The following is an 18,267-nucleotide window of genomic DNA, read 5'->3' on the forward strand; positions in this document are numbered from 1 at the left end:
GTGAATTTTCACAAAATGAACTTACCCTGAGTAGCCAGCATCCAAATCATGAAACAGAACATCACCAGCAACCCCTGGCACCCCTTCCACTTACTACCTGGCTCCAAAGGCTAATATCCATTCTGGCTTCTAATGGTGTGCCATCATTTCTCCTGTTTTCAAACTTTATATGATGTAAATGGAATCATGCAGTATATATCCTCTTATTATGTTTGTGAGATGATTCATCCAAATTGTTACTTAGAGCTGCAGTTTATTCACTCTTCTTGCTATAGAGTATTCCACTGTATGGATATTCCTTGATTTATCCATTCTACCGTGATGCATTTTTGGATATTCGAATTGTTATTTATAATTCGGAACTATTATGACTATTGCAATGAAATGCTAGTGTGTATTTTTGGAGCACATTTATATCCATTGCTGGGGAAGCATTGATATGAGTATGTTCAGCTTTAGTACCTTATGCCAAATAATGTTCCCAGGTGGCTGTACCCATTTACACTCCCTCCAGCAATGTATGAGAGTTCTGGTTGCTTCACATTTTTGCCAACCATAGCTATTTTCTATCTTTTTCATGTTAGCCATTCTGGCAGGTATGTAGTGGTATCACAGTGTGGTTTGAATTTGCATTTCCCTGATGACTAATACAGCTGAGCAACCTTTCATATATTTGTTAGCCATTTAGATCTTCTCTTTGCAAAGTGCCTGTTGGAATATTTGAACATGAGTATTTTTAAAAAGCTCCTTAGGTAACTCTACTGTGTAGCCAAGGTGGAAAACCACTGAACTAAAACCACAAATTAGTATCTGCGGCTCCCTTTCTTCAAGCTTTGCCCTTGAACTTAGAGCATTTTGGATCTGAGAGGACCTTGTGGAACTGGAAAAAGATTATCTTCACTCCCTACTAAGATGAGCCTGTCAGGAAGAAGCAAGAGATTGGAGCTGGCAGTTAAGAATCTTTAGGAATGTGACCTCCACTTCAAAAGGGTCCAGGGAGGGCCTGTGGTGTCCACAGCTGCCACAGACATTTCCTAACCACAAAAATGGCCCCTTGGTGGTCTCCCCAGAGCTCCAGGCAGTCATGGGGAGGAAGCGGAGGGCCCCATGCCAGGTACTTCCCAGTTTCTAGGCCAACATGAATGGGACACAGCTCATATGGGGTTGTGGTTAGACTGGGGACAGTGGAGCATGTGTTCTGGGGACCTGGGTGTGGCCAAGGGAGGCCTGCTGTCTGTGGCCTTTGTCCCAGATTGGAAATCAGCCAGTGGGGCTCTCCTACATGGGTCCAGGCCTGGCTAGCTCTTGAATTCTGTGCGTTTGCATGTGGGTCACTATGCATGCGTCCTAGAGCAGGGTCCCAGGGGGCCACCCCACCCCTCCATGACCCCTTACTCCTCTAAGCTGGGAAACATGTGGCATGAGAGAACACACTGTGGCTTCTAATGACATCGTGTCTTGCTTGCATCCCCATTGCATCATCTGGGCTCATCTCATCCCCACCTCTGGACTGTGACATCATCCCAGGGACTGCCAGACATTCCTCTGTGCTCCCCCCGGCAAGTATAATGCCATTTGGTAATTCGGTACAGCCTCTTCCAACTTGAGAAGGAAGACGCATTTCCTTCCCTCAGTCTTGAGCTGTGCAGGTGTCATGCTGAGCTGCCCTGCTCCATGTTGGCACACGTCGGTTGCAAGGGGCTCTGTGCAGTGAGTCTGGAGTTGGACCACTGGCTGAGGGCTGGGATGCTAGTGCCTGGACTGAGTGTGCACAGAGGCCCCTCAGGCAGAGCCACAGTGGGCGCTGAACCTCCTGGTGAAGTTCACCGCAGTAACCAGAGCTCAGTGGGAGAGGCTGGCCTATCAGCACCTGTCCTGTGTGCTTTTTGAAAAGAGCAGGGTCTACCTTCTGTCAACTGAAGTCCTGCCAGCTGCATGGCATGAGATGAGGGACAAGGTGGCACGTGAGCAAAGTTGACATTTTGGAGGCTGTTAGGCTCAGAGCCAACCCTGGGCTCCGTGTAGTGCCATGACTCATGGATTCAGGCCCATCTTGGAAATTGCTCTGGGCATAGAGCACTCATTTCTGATAGTCCAAGTGCAGATATTGGGGTTCCCCTAATTGGCCCAAATGGTGGCCTGCACCAACCAGCGACCAGAGTGCTGTCTGAATCTAGAATAACACGAAGAACGCGCCTCCGGCAGTGTAGGAGAGTTCCCCATGCAGTGTGCTTCCCATTCTTACCAGCAGTTGGTATCTTCTGTCTTTTTCACATTGGCCATCTGAGTCTCATAAAGAGACTCCTCTCCTTCCACTGAGCCTGCATCCCAGCCTTTCTGCTTTCTTCAGGGGCCTCTCACCAGCAATTACGCCCTTCTATTCTCTCAACCAGGGACTCTTCAAACTCTTCTCCACTGGCTCCTGCTGTGCTCCTGTCTCCATCACCTGTATAATGCTTCCTGTCATCCTGACTTCCCCGTGGAGTACAGCCATGCTGTCTGCTTCTCACAGCCAAGATTCTGGAAAGAAATGTCTCCTTTTTCCTCATCATCAACGACTCATTTATTCAGCAAGTGTTTCTTTTACACTTGCCTGTGCTGGGCATGGCGGCAATGCAGCAGTGAACAAAACCACCAGCCCTGCTTTCATGCAGCTTATAATCAAGTAGGGAGACAGACATAAATGATTAATAGACGCTCCTATAATGGCGGTTGTGAGGTGTGCTGCCACAGCCCAGCCACACGTGCCAGTTCCCTTCTCTGCTCATGTACATGTCTGCTCGTCCTTCCCACCTGAACTCATGTGCCACCTCACTTATGCCCCTTCCCAATGCCCCACCCACACAACAGGGTGCCCCTCTGTGCCCACAGCAGCCCTTGGGTATAACTGTTCCCCACAGACGCTGAACCCCGAGGGCAGAGTCCAGGCCACACTCGCCTCAGAGCCCCCTGCCTGGCACAGAGCCCAGCCCAGCAGAGGTGCTCGGAAGATGAATGAAAGTTCCTGCTGAGATTGATCCAGTCGGTTTGTGAACATCTCTGGGGTCCAAGAATTCACAGCTTTCTTTTTATTTAGACAGCCTTTTGTTTCTTTTTGCCATTATACACTATATTTGGGTTAGGGCACAACAATGTGAATATACTTAATACTGAACTCTACATTTGAAAATGGTTAACATGGTAAAGTTTTAAGTTATGTGTATTTTGCCACAATTTTTTAAAATGCAGAGCATAGGTACAAAGAAGGGAAAAAAGGGGGCAAGGTCCATTTTATTGAGAAATAAAGAACAAAGGGTTCGATTCAGAGAGGATTGGATTTTAAAACGTAATTTAGATTAGGGAAATGCAAATGAGAACCATAATAAGTAAGATACCACTTCACATCTTTTAGGATGGCTATTTTAAAACAACAAAAACAACCTGAAAATAAGTGTTGGCAAGGATGTGAAGAAATAGATACCCTTGTGCATTGCTATTGGGAACATAAAATCATGCAGCCTTTGTCGAAAACAATGTGGTGGTTCCTCAAAAACTTAGTTATCATATGATCCAGCAGTTCCACTTCTAGGAATATACCCAAAAGAATTGAAAGCAGGGACTCGAAGTGATATTTGTACACCAATGTTTGTAGCAGTATTATTCACAATAGCCAAAAGGTGGAAACAACCCAGATGTCCATGACAAGATGAGTGGATAAACAAAATATGGTGAATACATACAGTGGAATATAATTCAGTTTTAAAAAGGAATGAAATTCTGGTACATGTTATAACATAGATGAACCTTAAAAATGTTATGCTAAGTGAAATAAGCCAGACACAGAAGGAAAAATACCAGATGATCCCATTTATATTAGGTACCTAGAATAGTGAAATTCATAGAGACAGAAAGTAGAAGGATGGTTGCCAGGGGCTGGAAGGAGGAAGAACAGGGAGATATTGCTTAGTGGATGCAGAGTTTATGTTGAGGGTGATGAAAAAGTTCTGGAGATGGATGGTGGTGATGGCTGCACAACAGTGAGAATGTACTTCATACTGTGGAACTCTGCACTTAAAAATGGTTAAAATGGACATAGACATTTTATGTCTATTTTGCCATAACGAGAAAGTAATTTGGGTGTATTTTAGAGATTTTAGAAAATACTGTAAGCACAAGAGGAAAAAAATTAAAATCATTCGCAATCACCAGGTAGAGACAGCGACTGTTGAAAGATCAGTGTGTATCTTTTCATTCTCATTCTCTGTCTCAAAAAAGTGCACGTGCGTGTGTGTGTGTGTGTGTGTGTGTGTCTTCAGAGGTCACACTGGACTTTCAGGAAAGGTTCCCCTCTCTGCTGCTTCCCTGCTGGAGCCATGGAGAGCAAGTCTATCCCTGTTCCACAGGTCAATCCTTTGAATGATTTCTTATGACTGAGTTCACTCCCCTGCACCTCCAGGGTTGCACTTCTCTGAAAATACTCATTTCTTTTATGTGTCTAAAAACATGGCACCCACAATCCAATAATACGTTGGAAGGGGTTGGAGAGAATAGCGAGTGCCTCTCACACCTTCTCACACACTACACATCTTAGCGATGGCCAAGTGAGCATGTTGGCTCTCTGGACTCCTCAGTCTGTTGGTCTGGGCTGTGCTAGGCTCAGGCTCCCTGCCTTCCCTGCAACCTTGATCCCCTTGCTTCTTGAACCTGATGCTGGGCCTCACATTCTCCCTGTTGATTCTAGCTCTTAAATCCTGCTTCTCCAGCTTGTCAGGAGGCTGTGCCCTCACGCCCCAAAGAGCAGATCTACCCTCTACACTGAGAGGGAAGGAGTGAAGGTCCCACAGCCACTGACCCCTGCTGGGCCCAAGAGAGGAACAGCTGCTTGCTTTATTTCTCATGGGAGAAGTGTGTCTCCTCTTTGTCTCAGGCACCCCTCTGCCCTGTACAGCAGCAAGTCAGCAGGAATTAGCTGAGCCACCCAAGTAGCGGCTTCCTCCACTATGGGGGCTCTGTGGTCCTGGGGGCTGTCCTGCCTCCACTGCCATAGGCCTGGCCCCAGAGCATGCTGCAGCAGTCACAACCTGTGGAGGTGCCCCCAGACCCCCATATTTGGGCCCAACTACAGCCTCCTTCCCCAGCTTTGCCACCTGGCTTGGGAGCCAGGGCACCACCAGCTTCGTTGGCAGGGAGAGGTGAAGAAAGAGGCCATGGCCACTCGAGTGACTGAAGTTCATTTTCATGCACACCAATTAGAGAGGGACAGTGCGTTCATTTACCTCCAAATCCAGCCACAGACACATGGCCCTTTTCTCTTGGCTCTGAGGCCTCCACAGAAGGGTTTTTTAAGGTTGCAGCCAGGACCTTTATAACCCAGTCCTGAGAAGATTGTCTTTTTATTGCAACTTTGATTAATGATTGATCAGAAACTGATACTAGAAACACTGAAGAACAAATTTGCTGTAGACATTAGGAAAGGTCTACATCTGGCAGGCCTGGAGACCTGCCCACCCTCTCCACCCACGGTCAAACCAGGGCAAAGGTACATTGGAAGACCCAACCCCTACACACTCTTACACGTGCACTCACACACACACACTGAGGGGAAAGAAAGATTTAATTGTCCTTAAATCCTCTTGGATTAGGCCATAAATTGCAAATAAATGGAGCAACAGACAGAGCAAAAGCACATAAGGATCTTTAATAGAATTTCTCTATCTTGTTCTGTTTCTATGAATGCCTGTTACAAATTAGCAGCTTAAAGGGAAATCTGGAGTATGGGAAAGAGAGACCCTTGTGTGAAGACCACAGCCTGGGTTTCTACAGACCTCAGGTCCCAGAGAACATCTAAGATGCCTCCAATACCAGATGGAGGAGGGCAGGAGATGCTGCACAGAGAAACAGCACTTCCCGAGCGTTCGTGGCAGGAAGTGACTTGGAGAGGATGAAGCCATGCCTCAGGTGTGCTCTGGCTGTTCTGATGGTCTCTGAGGCCACGACTGCCATAGTGAGGTCCATAGGCTGCATCAGAATCACCAAAGGGCCCAAACCTACGGCCTCAGAGCCTAGAGAGCCAGGAATCTGCATTGCAACAACTCCCCGCTCAGTGGGTTCTACCAGTCCAGTACCCGCCCTCTGAGGGCGCCCAGGGAGCAGGGTGCTTGCTGGCTGGAACACTTTTTCTTGCCCCTCAGCTCCTCTGTGATGCCCTGAGGCACAGGCAGTGGAAAGCTGGCAGAGCTGCTTCTAAATTGAAACTGGAAAATGAAACTGGAAATCACAGTTTCATTTTCCAGTTTCACTCGCACCCCCTAGTGTTGGGGTTTCTTTTCCACAAGGAGAGTCCCCCAGGGAGAAAGAAGCAGGAGTGGGAGCGGGGGAGCATGTTGGGGGAAGGCAATGAGGGTGTCCGTTCTGCAGCGGGGCATGGAGGGGCCCCAGCGCTGCACTTGCTTCCTCTAAGCCTGGCCCGCTTGCTGTCAGCCCCGGGGTGGTTTCCTCTCTAGGAAAAGCTAATGTCATGCTTATGCTGAAAAACTCTTTTCAGAGGTACTTTAGGAGGGGCCCTGGCTCTCGGTTAGTCTGGGCCATTTCATACCGGCTGTGCTCACTCAGGCACAAACGCTGAAAGCAACAGCTGGCAAAGGCATCGCTTTGTAGCAGCTTGGAAGACACCACCAAAGAAGCTCTCATGGAAGCGGCAGATTTCCTGAAGTGACTGGAACGCAGGGAAGGAGGGCAGTCGGGGAGAACCGAGAACAGCCCCCCTGCCAACTCCACCCAATTCCTCTCCTCACCTGAAATGTCTCATCCTTGGGAACAGCTGCCCTAACCCCCTAATCCCACACACTCCTTTGTAGGTTAAGACCCCTGAAGTTGCACCCTCTCATAGGAGCTATGCTTTTCAGAGATCCGTGTGATTATTTGCCTAATGTCTGCCCCTCCCTCAGGGAAGTGAAGTCTGTGACGCGTGGACCTGGTCTGTGTTGTTCACTGTGCATCCACGGTGCCTGGGTAGTGCCTGGCATGCAGGAAGTACACACAAAAAATATGTGTTCATGAGTGAGGGCAGGCCTGAAGAGCCCAAGAGGACAGTGCTCCAGCGAGGGGTCTGCATCAGGCTCCCCAGTGTCTGGACTGCATCCCAGCCCCTCCGAGCAACTTCAGGGGGGGATTCTGTGGACAGATGCCCCAGCACTTCCGCCCACAGCTCCTACCCCCAGCCTGAGGAATGCTTTGACTGTCCCCAGTGTGTGCAGGCAGTGGGGAGGTGATAGGGGGAGGTGTCCCACATGGCACACTCTCCCTAGCCCTTGCTTTACCCCCCTTACCTATATAGATGGGCTTCACAGCCTCTTCCAGATAGGCAGGGCACTGAGCTCCATGGGCCACACCTAAAAAGAAAGGGAGATAAGCTGGCGCTGGGGGCATGACAGTGTTTTTGTTTGTTTGTTTGTTTTTTGAGATGGAATTTCACTCTTGGTGCCCAGGCTGGAGTGCAATGGCGCGATCTCAGCTCATCGCAACCTCCGCCTCCTGGGTTCAAGTAATTCTCCTGCCTCAGCCTCCCGAGTAGCTGGGATTGCAGGCGTGCACCACCACACCCAGCCAATTTTTGTGTTTTTAGTAGAGACCGGGTTTCTCCATGTTGGTCAGGCTAGTCTCAAACTCCCAGCCTCAGGTGATCCGCCCGCCTCGGCCTCCCAAAGTGCTGGGATTACAGGCACGAGCCACCGTGCCGGGCCGACAGTGGTTTTTAAAGGGGGAGGGCAGATGAAGGACGTTGGTGGACCATCCTCTGGGAGGAGATGTGCACTTATGAAGCAACGCTGACCTCAGGCCCCACACCACCCTTTCACCTCAGCCTCACTTTCTCATCAGTAAATGGAACTCGTTCTTGTGTATGTACCACGGAGGCAATGTAGCAGAAGAGAATAAGGCAGACTTTGGAACTCAGCCATCTGGGAGAAAATCCCAGTTATGTGATGACCTTGAGCCAATGACTGAATTTCTCTTTGTCTCATTTTCTCTTCTGTAAAATGGGGACAATTACAGTGAATTCTGTGAATTCATTCATGTCCCTGACACATGGCGTGAGCTCAGTCATTACCTTTGCCAGGGTTGTGAGGATCTAATGAGATGGCAGATGTGAGCACAGCTCCCAGACCCGAAGGTGCTGTATGAATGGGAGGGAGCAGTAAGTATTATTTGGGAAATACTGAAGACGCAACTTCCCTCCCACATTTGTCTGGGGTGGAGCAACAGTTTTACTTATTTAATGTTAAGCTGGAAGATGCACCAAAGGGAGGTGAAAAACTGAAACCGCCAACCGTTTGAGCTCCAGGCTGCACCGAAGTGGTGTGGCTGGTGCAGATGGTGAGAGCCCCAGTGCAGGCCCACTTCCTCCGTGAGTGCCACGCGCCTTCCTCAAGCTAGCTGGCTTCCCAAGGCTGCAGGAAGTGGGGCCAGGAACAGGCCCTCCGGCTGTGTTGGGGGAGGCCTGGGCAGGAGTTGGCAGCTGCTGGGTGTGAACGGAAGCCTTAGAGGTCCTTGCTAGGTCCTGGGGCCGCCTGCACGGCAGCCCCTGCCCTCTCCCTGTCCAGGCCTGTGCAGGACTAGCTTGTGGCAGACTCTTCTTGTAGCCTAGGCTCTTGCCTCTTGCAGTAGTGAGCCACTGTACAAAAGGCATCCAGCGGAGGGAGGCAGGCTGGAGAGGAGGACAGCCGAATCTTTTCTCAAAGGAAATGCAGTTGTGGTTTTGAGAGGTTCATATTTCACATCTGTGGTTGGCGTTTCCCAGGGTTCTCCGAGGTGAATGCAGGGTCAGCCCCATGTCGCCAAATAAGGCTCACAGTGACCTTAGCAACAAGCTTTGCTGCCCATTGGCTGCCACTGCTGCCGCCTGCCAATGCGGCCTCCTGAAGGCCAGCACTGATGCTGAGCTGAAACTTCTGCATGTGCCGAGGTCCAGCTGCCTCTGTCAGAAATCACCGCCCTTGGAAGCAACCACAGATAGGTAGAGAGCTCTGGACAAAGGTAGACAACGTCGATGGGAGGACTGCCCAGGTGCCCACGTTTCAGAGTCCACCTGGCCAGCGTTCCATTCTCACACAGCACCAAACCAGGACCTTGGTGGCCTGGTCCCAGCTTGCTAGGACAACCCCCCATTCCACCCTGTCAACCTTGGACTCTATAATGGTCATCATTTCACAGCTCTGCTCATTTTAGTTCCACTGGGTTCTCCCTTGTGCTTGGCACTTGACTAAGCTCCTTCTACACATTACATCTTTTACCTCTTTCAACAACCCTGTGAGCCAATTAGCCCCATTTTACAGGTGCAGAAACTGGCGCCAAAGGAAGTCAGTAATGGCCCAGGTGACTGCACCACTAGTAAGTGGGGAAGTCAGAATTTAAACCCAATTTAAACAGGCCTAGATCCCATGCTATTAACCGTTGCACTGTATTGACAGACACTCAATGTCCGCACAGCTCAGTGTCTTCATTCTGTGACATGGGGATGACAGTACGGTACCTCACAGGGTTGGGGTGAGCATTGTGTGGAGTGACTTATGTCCAGAAGTACACCTTTGCACCAGTGGCCTTGGCACCCCCAAGGCATGCTCCACAAACAGCTTGCACGTTCCTTTCTCACAGCGTGTGCTGCTGAAACATTGAGGTTTGTGGACCGGACTTCTCTGTAGCCCTTGTATTTGGTTTTCACTTCCTCTTTCTTGACCTCCTCCCATCCCCCACCCAACTGCAAGGTAGGGAGGCTACTGAGGGGCCAGCCTGTGGGTTCCAGAGAGCACAGGGCTATCTGGGATGGAGGGGACAGGATTCTGAAGACAGAAGGTGGGAAGGTCACACTGTAAGGGCAGACATACCCCATTTCTTCTACCTAAACAACTGGGTGTGATACCACTGTTTCCCTGAGAAACACTTTCAGGATTAAAAAGTATATAAGTAAAGAAAAAAAAGCATATAAGTGATCTGGTAAAGATGAAAACATGGCTGATCTGAAGGTAGTGAATTATCTCAATTGACTTCACAGTCAGTTACAGATCGAACTCTTTGTTTTACTCTTTTCCCCCTTCTCGCTACTGCACTTGACTAGTCTTTTTGGTTGTTGTTTGTTTGTTTTTTGTTTTTTTGAGATGGAGTCTCGCTCTGTCACCCAGGCTGGAGTGCAGTGGCGCGATCTCGGCTCACTGCAAGCTCCGCCTCCTGGGTTAACGCCATTCTCCTGCCTCAGCCTCCTGAGTAGCTGGGACTACAGGCATCTGTCACCAAGCCCGGCTAATTTTTTTTTGTATTTTTAGTAGAGACGGGGTTTCATCGTGTTAGCCAGGATGGTCTCAATCTCCCGACCTCGTGATCCGCCCGCCTTGGCCTCCCAAAGTGCTGGGATTACAGGTGTGAGCCACCGTGCCCAGTGACTAGTCTTTAAAAAAATGAATAATATAAAATTTTTTAAAAGATGAAAACATATATATACCCTGTAAACCAAAAGTCCCACTCCTCAGAATCTTCTCTAACCACACTCTTACCCATGTGCACCAGAATATCCACACAGCACCAGAAAATGTCCAAATGTCCATCAACAGTGGAGAGTACAAATAAATTGTGCAGTGTTCCTGGAGTGAAATGAACTACAGCGACTTGCAATAACTGTAATATTGTTATATTGGATAATAATACTGTAATAACGAATGACTCATCAATGAATAAAACCTACAAAAGAATGCATACAGTATAATTCTTTGTAGCAAAAATCTAACAGCTGGCAAAACTGAACTGTATTGTTAAGGATACATGCAGAGGAGGTCAAACTACAAAAAGCACGGAATTATTACAAATGTCTATTTACTCATGCACAAGGGAGGGTTGGAGTTGTGATTAGTAAGGGAACATGGAGGTGCTTTGGGGGTGCTAGTATTGTTTTCTCTCTTTAACTTTGGGAGATTACCCTGGATTATTGGGTAGAAACTGGGGTAGGTGGGCCCAATGTAATCACAAGCATTCTTAAATGGAGAAGAGAGAGGCACAAGGGTCAGAAGCAGAAGCAGAGAGATTTCAATATGTGAAAGACCTGGCCAGCCAGTGCTGGCTTTGAAAGTGGAGGAAGGGGCCACAGGCCAAGGAATGCAGGCAGCCTCTAAAAGCTGGAAAGTGGAAGAAAGGAAAGAGATTCTCTACTAGAGCCCCAAGGAAGGAATGCAGTCCTGCTGACACCTTCAGTTTAGCCCAGTGAGACCTGTTTTGGACTTCTGACCTACGGAACTATAAGAAAAGAAATTTGTGTTGTTTCAAGCCCCTACGTTTATGTTAATTTATTAGAGCAGCACCAGGAAGCTGATCCACTGGGAAACCATCTGGGATATGCAGCTGCCCAGAATCCCTACTCGTGGTTAGATTCAGCCTTACAAGGCTCCACAGCCCCTCTGCGAAAGACTCCATTCCCTCTTGGAGAAGCTCAGACTCTAGAGCCCTGGGCAGGGAATGGGCCTCCATGGCATGGGGGTGATCAAGAAGGATGCCCCCCAGGACAGTGCCTCTGCTGGACATCTCTACAGAAAACAGTATATCCCTCAGTAGTGTGAGAAGATCCAATAGGGTCACCACACTCCACAACTGCAGGGGACGCTGTTCACATTGTAGACTATGCAGCCTCTGGTGGCCAAAGATTAAATGAGAACACTTTTGCTGTGTGACCTGAAGTCCATGGTCAGTAAGTTGTAGCTATTGTTATGCACGACTTAGGGGGAAGCAGGGGTCACTGCAGAGCAGCAGTGGTTTCGTAGAGATTTGCTTTATGATTATTTGTTAAACTGAACATATATTCTGTGTATTTGTCTGCATAATTATTGTTTCACAATTTTTAAAAAGCATATATGCACATGAATCTTCTCTAGCCCTGAATAGCACAGTGAATGGACAGGGCAGCAGGTGAGCTCTGCCCCACACCGGCCCTGTTTCAGAACAGCACTCCAGAGTGCTGCACTGCTTGCTGAACCACAGCTGTTACTGCAGATTGAGGAGCCTCAGAGGGAACAGAAGATAAAGATGATTATGGAATTGACGATTGCAGGACATTCTTTGACATTTCATAACAGCCAGGGAAGATCAACTGTGGTCAGGGGAACAGGGGCAGGAAGAAACCATGACCAAGGCCTGTCTGGCAGGACTTGAAGGGGCAGAGAGACCCCTGCAAATGACCCTGCCTGGGACCCAGCCCCATTTGGCCCCTGTATAGCACTGATTCAACTGGGGCTTTTATCCCAGGATACCCTCTTCAGGGATGCCTGTATTTGTTGATTAGCTGCCATATGCCTGGTCCCTGCAGAATATAAGGAAGAAAATAGCCTTCAGCAGAGGCTGAGACAGGAGCCTACAGGATGCACAGTAAGGAGTCCAAGGCTCAGGATGAGGCTTTCCTGACTTTCTCCCCTAGGGGACTGACATTCTCTACTGGTACAGACCTTGTTTTATTCATCCTTATGTCCCTAACCTGGAATGGGCCCAGGGTGACAGTTATAAGTGTTTGTCAAGTGAGCAAGCATGTGGAGTGTGCACTGTAGAGAGTAAGGTCTCTATAGGATCTTGCTGGAGAGGCCGCCCACTGGGCTCACCCCTTCTCCAGAGGAGGGACTGGTCCCTTGCCAGACAGCCCTGCCAGCTGGAGCAGGCTTCCTCAGGGGTGCCTGGAGCTGTTGACCATGGCTGTTGCCCACTGGCCCCTCTTGGGAAGAGCAACCTGTCAGATGTTAAAGACGGTCTTCCTTTCTCTTCTCCAAGCTAAACATGACTAGTTTCCATCTCACCATCTTCTGGCCCTCAGCAGACTGGTTATCCAGTCGGGAGAGGCAACAGTAGTATCCAGATGCGATCTGAACAGAAGAACCATGGATGCAGATGGAAAATTCAGTTTGTGTGCTTCGGCAGTCAGTATCTGCAAGTTGTAATGGGGACAGTGGCTGGCATGGCCTCCAGCACTGTGGGAAGGATCAGGGTGTCTGCCCATCATTTTTCTCTCTTTGATAGACACTATTTACATAGACACTGTTTTGGTGTAAAACCTTATGTTGTAGCTCTTGTCAACAGTGTTATGTTTCTCCTCAACTGTCCTGGAAACTCCCTGAGGTGGCTGGCTTGTAGGCACTCCATACCTGTTAGCTAGTATTATTTATTTATTGTTTTATTATTTGAATGGACAATCATTTATGTCATTTAATGAGCATGGGCTATGTGCCAGAAACCACCAGGGGCCAGAATACAATGCTGAACTACAATAGACCTGTCCCTGGCCCCCAGAGCTCCCAGACACACTAGGAAGACTTGTTGATTGAATAATAAACCTTGATTGAACTCATGATTAACATCTTCAACACCAGATGTCATTGAGTGCTCTCTGTGTGTTCAACTCAGAACATACCCTTCCTGCCCTCAGAGGCTGGAATGTGAGAGTCATTAAGGGAGACACCGTTGTGGGAGTGAGAAAATCCTGGACTTGGAGGGAACTGACTAGGGATCACCTCCCAGCTCTGCCATGGATCCACTGTGTGACCATGGGTGAGTTACTTGACCTCTCTGAGCCTCAGTTATCTTATCAGTGAAATTGGGTTAATAATATATCTCTCAGTGGCACAGGAGGATCACATAGGGTCACCATACTCCACAACTCCAGGAGATGCTGTTAACATTTTAGTCTATGGATCCTCTGGTGGCCTAAGATTTAAATGAGAGCACTTTTGCTATGTGACCTGAAGTTAATGTCAATAAGTTATAGCTATTGTTATGTACGACGTAAGCAGGGGTCACTGCAGGCCAGCAGGCTGACACAATTTGGCCAGGCTTTGTTCTTCAAGGAAGGGCAGGGCTCTGAGAAGTGCAGACTGTGATGCAGGTGAAGGCCAGGAGGCAGGGACTCCCAGGGCAGGTCTGGAAGGAGCGAGGCTGGTGAGGGAAGTGGTCAGCAACCTCAAGGCATGAGTAAGGCGCTTGCCCTTCTCTCCAGGCACAGAGGAGTCACTGGAAGCTGGGCAAAGAGCTGGGATGAATGAGACCAAGGCGAATACTTTACTTATTAAGCTGCAAAGGACCCTAGGGAGCATCTTGTGCAGCATCTTGTCTTACCAGGCAAACAAAGGCCAGGGAGGGAAGGTAGTGAGTCTCCAGGGTCACACAACAAGGACCAGGGCCCGGGCCAAGACTCCCACCCCTGCAGAACTGAGCTCAAATGATTCCTTGAGCCCAGTTTGTGGTTCCACAAAAGAAAGTTCCTGGCACTTTTCATATTTATTTATAATTTTTTTTCTGATTATAAAAGTAATTATAGGCCAGTCAAGGTGGCTCACACCTATAATCCCAGTACTTTGGGAGGCCAAGGCAGGAGGATTACATGAGCTCAGGTGTTTGAGACCAGCATGGACAACATGGCGAAATCCTGTCTCTACAAAAAATTAGCTGGGCGTGGTGGTACGCACCTGTAGTCCCAGCTTCTCCGGAGGCTGAGGTGGGAGGATCACTTGAGCTTGTGAGGTCGAGACTACAGTAAGCTGAGATTGCACCACTGCGCTCCAGCCTGGTCAACAGAGTGAGATTTTGTCTCAAAAAATAAATAAGTAAAAGTAATTATAGGTCATCATGGAACATTTTTAAACTATAGAAATATAAAAAATATATAATCACCTGTAATCCCACCATCCAAAGATAATCACCTTTAGTATTGTGACGTATTCCCTCCATCTGTATTCCACAAAAAAATTATACATTAATTAGATTTGAATTGTGTATAGTTTCACGTCCCCCTTTTCCTCTGTAAAATTGTGCTTTATGAGAAGGAGGGATTGTTTTTAATGCAGAAGAAACTAGAAAACCTTTTTCTTAAAAAAAAAAAAAAAAAAAAAAAAAAAAGCCCTACAGTCTGCAGTGGCTGGAGGATATCCTGTGGGGCTACATGGTGGCTCTGTCGCACATCCGGTGTGAGCTGCAGGGCGGTGGCAGTGGCTGGGTCCTTTTCTCCCCTGGCCAGGCTACACCCTCCTGCCTATGGGTGAGACAGAGTTTTGAAGCGTCTGCGCTCACCCCTTCCTCCCTGACACAGGATGCTGTGATCATTCACCCTATCAAAAGGCATGTGGGGTTGTGATTGTTACTGTTTGCATATCAAGTTGTGCAGCACGATGTTTTCCCGTGTGTTATCTCACCTGAGACTCACACACCCTGTGAGACAGATAAGACAAATGATGTTATACCCATTTTACAGATGAAGAAACTGAGGCTACAAAAGGTCTAGTGGCTTATTTGAGGCCACATAGCTAGTAAGTGGCACAGCAGGGACTTTATGCAGATCTGGCTGACATCCAGTAACTATTTTTTTCCTCTAAACTTTTTTTCCAGTAGTCCTAGCTTTTCCAGAGCTAAACTGAGTCCCCTTAGTATCCCCTTAGTAAGGCCAAGGACTGAGAGTGTTATGAGTATTATGGATGTGTGGAGGGGCCATGCAACTCCTTCCTGGGAGTCTTAAGCCAAGCCCTGTGGCCTCTGACTAACTTTCCTAGGTGGCCTGACCTCAGGGAAGAACCTAGGACCTCCAGGAACACTCAGAGCCAGCACCTCAGCTCACTGAGGTTTGGGGAGGGGGCTCAAAGAGGCAGCTGCTTCCTATAGAGAGGTCCAGCAGAGGCACCATCCTGGGGGGCATCCTTCTTGACCCCCTCCATGCCATGGAGGCCCATTCCCTGCCCAGGGCTTTAGAGTCTGAGCTTCTCCCAGAGGGAATGGAGTCTTTCGCAGACAGGCTGTAGAGCATTGTGAGGCTGAGTCCAACCCACGCGCTGGGATTTTGGGCAGCTGCATCCCCCAAATGGTTTCCCAGTGGATCAGTTTCCTATTGCTGCTCTAACAAATTATCATAAACAGGGGCTTAAAACAACACAATTTTTTTTTTTTTGATCTTGCTCTGTCACTCAGGCTGGAGTGCAGTGGCTCAATGTTGACTCACTGCAACCTCTCCCTCCTGGGCTCAGGCCATCCTCCTACCTCAGCCTCCCAAGTAGCCAGGACTAAAGGCACGTGCTACCACACCCAGATAATTTTTTGTATACTTTATAGAGACACGGTCTCACTATGTTGCCCTGGCTGGTCTCAAACTCCTGGGCACAAGCAATCTGCCTGCCTCAGCCTCCCAAAGTGCTAGGATTACAGGTGTGAGCCACTGCACCTGGCCCCAGTTTCTTTTCTTATAGTTCTGTAGTTAGAAGTCCAAAACAGGTCTCACTGGGCTAAACTCAAGGTGTCAACAGAGCTGCATTTCTTCCTGGGGGCTCCAGTGGAGAATCCCTTTCGTTCCTTTCCCTTTCCAGCTTTTAGAGGCTGCCTGCATTCCTTGGCCTACAGCCCCTTCCTCCACTTTCAAAGCCAGAACTGGCTGGTCAGGTCTTTCACAATGCGATCTCTCTAGTTCTGACCCTTCTGCCTCTCTCTTCTTCATTTAAGAACCCTTGTGATTACACTGGGCCTACACCAATAATCCAGGGTAATCTCTCTATTTGCAAATGAGCTGGTTAGCAACCTTAATTCCATCTGCAGTTTTAATTCCTCTTTGCCATGTAGCAACATATTCATAGGCTCATGCATTAGGACATGGACCTCTTTATTCCACTGTGGACCAATACTCTGCCTTCCACACCTAGCCTCTCTTCTGAGTTTTCCAAGGGCCCCCCATCCTCAGGCATCCTCAGGCATAGACAGCGGGCTGGGCCAGACCACAGTCAGGATGTTCCCGCCACTATCAGAGAGGTCCTTTCTGCCCAAGTCCCCTCCCACCTGCCTGCTCCTCTTTCAGCTCGGTCTGTCCTGGATTCCTCTTCCTTCATCCTCTGCTCCCAGTCTTAGGTAGAGAAGAGCTGAGCAGGAAGTGCCAGGGAGTGTGGAGATGGAGGAGGGGGAAGATAAGGCCTGAGGCACCAGGGCTCTGGGAGCCCAGGGAGCTGAGGCTTTTCAATCCAGACACCCTGCACTTCTCCAGCTCTGAGGCCTCTGGGGACCACACACTCAGCTCCAGGGCTGGAGGGGTGGCCAGCCAAGTATTGGAACCCTTCTACTTGTACATCCCTAGCTGCCCTTAACAGCCATAGTTCACCTGGCCCTTTTCTTGGGTGATGACAGACTGTCTGCCTTCATTTATTCCCCTTCCCCTGTCCCTCCCTAGGCCTCAGGCTAAAACTTGCTGGAGCTTCCACGGGAGGCAAGGCCCCAGCCAGGCCTCTGTCCCTGGGCTGCTTGGTGTGGGCATGGGGGATCCAGAACCCCAGCAGGAGGGCAGATGGAGAGCACAGGGCAGGAGGGGCTGGACAAAGATTTGGCCCTCAGGAAGGGTGACCAACTGGCCCTGGTTTGCCTGGGACTTTCCCAGTTTTAGCACTGAAAGTCCCAGATCCTGGGAAACTTCTCAGTCCTAAGCAAACTGGAACAGTTGGTCAGCCTATCTCCAAGCCTTTTGCACCTCCTAATCTACTCTAGATCACCTCTGCAGCCTGCACAGCTGGGCCTTTGGACTCCTGGATGCTAGAGAGACCCAGGTGCTGAGGGGCCCCGAGCCAGTACCAGGAAAGGATAGACTCCTGCTTGCAGCATTCCCAGCAGAGGCATCGCCTGTGGATACCGCGTCTGTGTCTGTATATGGCAGAGCTCCCAGATATATGCACAAGGGAGTGAAAAAATGTGTTTGCACCCCAGACTCTAAAAATTCAATAGCCTGGTTACTTCTGGGTGGTATACTGCAGGTGGCTTTAATACGTGTTATTTGCTCATCTGTATTTCTTACTCTTTGTACAATTACACCATGTTCCTTTTACTTATGTACATTTTTAATAAAAGAAAGTTGTTAATGATTCAGCCTTCTATCTCCAGTCCTGCCGAAAGAGACAAGTGGTCAGGCTGCATGTCGTGCGCACTGGCCCTTGTTCTGGGGCCTTTGACCTTGGCTCCTGGTTGGTCATGGCCTGTTCTGCCCAGGGCTCTACTGCAGGGGCAGGGTTGGTTATTCCTCTGTGCCCTTTTTGCCTCTCAGCCTGCTTGCTCCTCTGGACCCCAGAGTCTAGACTCGTTCCCCCAGGAAGGGACTCAGAAAGTGCTACTATAGAGAGATGCTAACTACATCTCTGCTGAGCAGCAGGAGATGCTCTAAAGTGCCAATCCTTGCTAAACACGGTGAGAATATGGAAGAGATGAGCTGCTTGCCCCTGGGGAGCTTCCAGTCTGGTTGGCGAGATTGGGTACCCTGCAGAC

At 49.0% G+C, this 18,267-nt stretch overlaps 1 protein-coding gene across 3 annotated transcripts in view; it reads left to right on the top strand.

Moving 5' to 3' along the window:
• The window catches only part of LOC105739397 (translation initiation factor IF-2), a 65,737-nt gene extending 47,863 nt beyond the window's left edge, over positions 1–17,874 (top strand). The window contains exon 4 of one of the 3 annotated variants that reach the window (XM_030818515.1): positions 17,500–17,874. In XM_030818515.1, the coding sequence (XP_030674375.1) occupies positions 17,500–17,867 (368 nt within the window). In that variant the 3' untranslated portion in view covers positions 17,868–17,874. Of the gene's footprint in view, positions 1–6,523; positions 7,451–17,499 lie in introns of those variants that run through there. The other 2 variants (XM_030818521.1, XM_030818530.1) reach the window with 2 other exon arrangements.
• The last annotated feature ends 393 nt before the right edge of the window (positions 17,875–18,267 follow it).

Source organism: Nomascus leucogenys, chromosome 2, assembly GCF_006542625.1.
Source record: "Nomascus leucogenys isolate Asia chromosome 2, Asia_NLE_v1, whole genome shotgun sequence".
NCBI lineage: Eukaryota > Metazoa > Chordata > Mammalia > Primates > Hylobatidae > Nomascus > Nomascus leucogenys.